The sequence below is a fragment of the Echinops telfairi genome, unplaced genomic scaffold, assembly GCF_000313985.2.
Source record: "Echinops telfairi isolate 266 unplaced genomic scaffold, ASM31398v2 ScPeMD7_7417;HRSCAF=8455, whole genome shotgun sequence".
Taxonomy (NCBI): domain Eukaryota; kingdom Metazoa; phylum Chordata; class Mammalia; order Afrosoricida; family Tenrecidae; genus Echinops; species Echinops telfairi.
The window spans coordinates 8,161,106-8,162,209 of record NW_022111317.1 but is presented as its reverse complement, the minus strand read 5'-3'; the positions used below and the strand labels follow the sequence as shown (position 1 = coordinate 8,162,209).

The 1,104-nt window shown below is 48.9% G+C and overlaps 1 protein-coding gene across 1 annotated transcript in view; it reads right to left on the bottom strand.

Annotated features, from left to right (window-relative positions):
* AHNAK (AHNAK nucleoprotein) overlaps positions 1–1,104 on the bottom strand; it is a 20,478-nt gene that overhangs the window by 4,353 nt on the left and 15,021 nt on the right. Inside the window, exon 6 of the mRNA XM_045297203.1 lies at positions 2–1,103. Within this exon, the coding sequence (XP_045153138.1) occupies positions 2–1,103 (1,102 nt within the window). The remainder of the gene's footprint in view (position 1; position 1,104) is intronic.

Here is a 1,104-nt window from a genome sequence, read left to right as displayed (position 1 = left end):
GGGGGCCTTGATGTTCATCTCAGGCATCTTGAACTTGGGGCCTTTCAGCTTTGCATCTGGACCTTCAATGTTCACATCTGGAACATCAATGTCCATTTTGGGTCCTGAGACTTCAATGTCGGCCTTGGGCAGGTTCACATCCACCTCTGGGCCCTCCGCTTTAAAGCCAGGCATGCTGAACTTGGGCATTTTCACCTTGGGCATCTTCAGGTGCCAATCTGGACCATGAACATCCACATCTGGAACATCAATGTCCACTTTGGGGCCCTTGATGTCAATGTTAGGGCCCTTTAGGTCACCTTCCACTTTGGGTAGAGACACATCCACATCACCTTTCACCTTTGGACCCTTCAGGTTCAGGTCAACGTCAGGCATGGAGAGCTTGGGTGCCTTGAGGTGTAGATCAGGCATCTTGAACTTGGGGCCCTTCAGTTTCCCTTCTGGACCATGGATATCAATGTCAGGAGTGTCTATGTCCAGTTTAGGGCCCTTGAGATCCACGTTGGGGCCTCTCAGATCTCCTTCTAGTTTAGGGGCTGAAATGTCCAAATCTCCTTTTACTTTAGGCCCTTTCAAGTTCAAATCAATGTCACTCATGGTGATTTGTGGCGTTTTGAAATGGACATCGGGCATCTTAAATTTGGGGCCTTTGATTTTCCCTTCAGGACCTTCAATGTTGACGTCGGGCCCTGTCAGATCACCTTCCACCTTAGGGAGTGAAAGATCCACATCCCCTTTCACCTTCGGTCCTTTCAGACTTAAGTCTAAGTCGGGCATGGAAATCTTAGGGGCTTTGATGTGCATCTCTGGCATCTTAAATTTGGGTCCTTTCAGTTTCCCGTCGGGAGCTTCAATATTGATATCAGGAGTATCAATGTCCAATTTAGGGCCTTTGATGTCAATTCCAGGGCCCTTGAGATCACCTTCCACCTTAGGCAAAGAAACATCCACATCCCCCTTCACCTTGGGGCCTTTCAAGTGCAAATCAAAATCAGGCATGGAGATCTTGGGGGCCTTGATGTTCATCTCAGGCATCTTGAACTTGGGCCCCTTGAGTTTGGCGTCTGGACCTTCAAGGCTCACATCTGGAACATCGATGTCCAC